Source organism: Aplysia californica, unplaced genomic scaffold, assembly GCF_000002075.1.
Source record: "Aplysia californica isolate F4 #8 unplaced genomic scaffold, AplCal3.0 scaffold00201, whole genome shotgun sequence".
NCBI lineage: Eukaryota > Metazoa > Mollusca > Gastropoda > Aplysiida > Aplysiidae > Aplysia > Aplysia californica.
The window spans coordinates 759,450-763,350 of NW_004797471.1; the positions used below are offsets into that span (position 1 = coordinate 759,450).

The 3,901-nt window shown below is 37.1% G+C and overlaps 1 protein-coding gene across 1 annotated transcript in view; it reads right to left on the bottom strand.

Annotated features, from left to right (window-relative positions):
- Window positions 1–3,327: 3,327 nt before the first annotated feature.
- The window catches only part of LOC101849767 (laminin subunit beta-4), a gene marked incomplete at its 5' end in the record, with an annotated part of 30,941 nt that continues 30,367 nt past the window's right edge, over window positions 3,328–3,901 (bottom strand). Inside the window, 1 exon segment of the mRNA XM_013082956.1 lies at window positions 3,328–3,717. Within this exon segment, the coding sequence (XP_012938410.1) occupies window positions 3,581–3,717 (137 nt within the window).

Sequence of the window (3,901 nt, forward strand, 5' to 3'; positions counted from 1 at the left end):
CATTGCCGGGTTCTCATGTTCACCATGGCAGTGTGAAGCAAATAATTTGTGGGGCAGCGTGGTGGAATCAGGCTCTTGTCAAAATAGTCAAAGTGAAGAAACTTGCATTTTTCCGCAAGTTTGTGAATTGTTATCAATTTTTGTTTTTTGGCTCAACACCTTTCATGCCCTTTAAAAAACTAATTTCTTTGTGGATTTTTCTCAAAAACGTTGATTAAAGGAACAAAAAATGTAAATTTTCAGTTACCACGGACTCTTAAGTTAAGGAAATAACTAGTCTTTGGCGGCCATTTTCTCACTTATTTTACCTCTGAAAACAGGTGACCCACATCTCATTCTTTCGCAAATATCTCAACTTGTATTCAAGATAAATGGATATTTTTTTCATCCAAAGCAAGGCAAGTGAACAATCTTTAAGATGATACCAATAACTCTATATGCCCAAAAATTGACGAGAGCCTGATTCCACCACGCTGCCTCACAGTGTTGTGCAACCTCTTTTCTGAAAGAAACAAGAGCCGGGCCATGAACGGGCTTCGTACCCACGACGTTTTGGTTGACACTGGTACATGTAGCATAATTACGAGACGACCATTCGTACATAATGCGTTTAAGGTCCCTTACATACACGAGTTTTAGGCGCAAAATGGAAATGTTATTAGAAATGAAACTAATGGAGGCATCTCAATACATAGACAGTATGGAGAATATTAATAGCGTTTTAGAAATTTAGAAAATGGAAACAACCTACAAGAGCAATGCGAAAAAACCGCTGTGAAATAATGAATATTTTACAAATGAAGATTTGGGTCCAAGCCAAAATAATAATTTAAATGAAATAGAAATGCAAAAGTCAAAAACAAACCAGTTAGTGGTAACAAAGAGAAGAAATAACAGCATTAATAATGCGTAGATTGTTCAAGTCTTAATTACATAAAGATCTTTAACAATATGAGACAGTTATCCCATTTGCCAAAAAAGAAAAACAATATATATTTAATATAAACGATTACTTTTGGTTCAGGGTATGATACCTGGATATCCAGCGGTAATTTTTTCCATTCCATTTTGGGGGGGGTGGGTGGGGGAGGGGGGAGGATGTTGTTTCTTTGTACATGTATTTAGAATGTTTTACACTCCCATCAACCTAATTTAGTCCAACTATTTTTTTAAAATAGTGTAGAGAAAAGCAGCTCCAAACTCGTACTAAAAACTCTACAATTCCCTGGCTTCCTGCTGCGCAACCCGCTGTGAGATGACAGTGCAATTTGTCATACACAAGTCGTTAATACAGCCGCAACAATCGAGAAGATTCAAGGGGAGAAAAAGAGATTGAAAGTGAATTTTTTTTCGCTGGAGTAATTTACTATGATTAATATAATAATGATAATAATAATAATAATAATAATAATAATAATAATAATAATAATAATAATAATAATAATAATAATAATATTAATAATGATGATGATGATGATAATAATAATAACACCAATAATAATAATAATAATAATAATAATAATAATAATAATAATAATAATAATAATAATAATAATAATGATACATGTAACAATAAGAGTTATTATTATCATAATCATATCAATGATCACTTCTATAGCAACCATTCCCTGGCGGCTCTTGGCGCTTCACAATAAGTTTTAAAAATGTACAAGTAAATCAATGGTAACTGCACACTGGCCCGTTCGTTCAACATACAACAATTCTTAATAAAACTACATAAATACTTGTAATACGACGAGAAATACGAGCACAAAAGGACAATTTAGACACAGTGTAGAACAGTGAGAAGGTATTCTTTCAAAGTCCATACTTGTTCAGACTAAAATTATAATGGCAAGGCTCAATTCCTTTAAAAATATATGTATAACACGTTAAATATATTTATTTGAAATTAATTAATTGTAAATGTTTATCCCCCCCCCCCCCCCCCATCGCCACAATTGAGATCATTTTCGAGGCGGGCTGTTTGGACCCTGCCTGTCCTGACAACCCCAGGCTGAGTGAGATACATCACCACAACATACACACACAGATGCCCAACAAACATACAAACAAACAAACTTCCCCAGAAAAAGTTTCACGTCACTTTCTCAGATCGCCATGTCACGTGCCACAGCATGTCTTATTTTGTACGAATTCACAACGACATTCATCAAGATCACTTTCACAGTTTCTACTGAAGGCTGTGAGACAACAAAATTCTGTTGCTTGAAAGAGAAAAAAAATGTCTTCTGCACCCTGCAAAAAAAAGGTATCTGAAGTAGTTTCCTTTTATTATATGAAGTCTGTTGATCCTTCATTTCGACCTACTTTAGCATGTCTAATTTGAAAATGGCAAAGCCAAGAATGAAAGTGTCGTACGCTTTGTGAACTTGTTTAAAAATTGTGGGGAGTGTTAAGTCAAGTAAATCAGATCTGTACCCTCAGATTCTACTTCTCAATAATATGATTTAAGATTTGTTCAGCTTAGAAATATGGTCCATCATTAAAGAACATGTAATGTAGACTAACGCTGCTCCCCCAACAAATAAATGTATTGTTTGTTGGGACGAAACAATTCCTACTAGTATACGTGAGGCAGCGTGGTGGAATCAGGCTGTCGTCAATTTTGGGACATATTGAGTTACTGGTATCATCTTAAAGCTTGTTCATTTGTCTTGCTTTCAATGAAAAAATTACCCATCCATCTTCAATAGAAGTGGAGATATTTTGGTATGAGGGAGGTGGGAGGTCACCTGGTTTGAGAGGTAAAATTAGCGAGAAAATGGCCGCCAAAAGATGGTAAATTCCAAAGCTGGAGAGACCATGGAAACTGTAAATTTATATTTTTGTACCTTTAATTAACGTTTTCGGTGAAATCCTTAAAGGAATGTGTTTGTAAATGGACATAAAATGTGTTGAGCCAAAAAACAAAAATTTGATTAAAATTGTTAAGCAGGGAGAAAACTGCTGTTTTCTTCGATTTCATTATTTTGACGAGAGCCTGATTCCACCAAGCTGCCTCACAAGCATTTCTTGTCTCAATATTCAAATGGGCAGTGATGGTATCAGCTTTGAATCGTAAAAAAAACAATAGATGAGCACCAATACTATCTTTTACAAGACATTAAGAATTGAATGTGGATGAGGATCGGATGTAAAAGGTGTGGGGGTACATCTTTATTCTCTCATCCAGTATCAACAAAAAACAAATGTCATGATTAGGAAAGGAAGAGAGATTGTTTATCTCAGACAGACAGACAGACAGACAGACAGACAGACAGACAGACAGACCGACCGACCGGACAGACAGACAGACAGACAGACAGACAGACAGACAGACAGACAGACAGACAGACAGACAGGACAGACAGACAGGACAGGCAGACAGTAAAACATGGATGAGTCTATCATAACATTTTTTTTCTTATTTGACAGAACTGTGCTTACTACTGTACGTTTTGAAGCTTTAATACCTGTGCCACGGCATATTCAACAAGAACGATGATTGTGATCATAATAAATTAATATTGCGAAGCTGCCACAGAGGTGGCGAAACAGCGGAGACGACTGTTCAAGTTTAATTCTTGCACGTGACGCCCCCTGCCGACTCCTGCAGCGCCACTGTGAGGATGTCCAGCTGTGACGTCAGTTGATCCACTTCAATGTCAAGGACTCTCAGCTCTTCGCCTTGGCTTACAAGGTCTTGAATCAGGGCTGTTGAAAGGCAACGGGTTTTGAAATGAACGGGGAGCGAGGGTGGGAGGGATGGCAAGGAAGGTTGGGGGGGGGGGGGGGCGGGGGTGTAAGAGAACGTTTAGAAGAAACACAGACTGTGCTCTTTGACGCGCATGTAGTGAAGTGTTTCGGGGTTTTTCGTTGTTGCTGTCTTTTTGTTCTA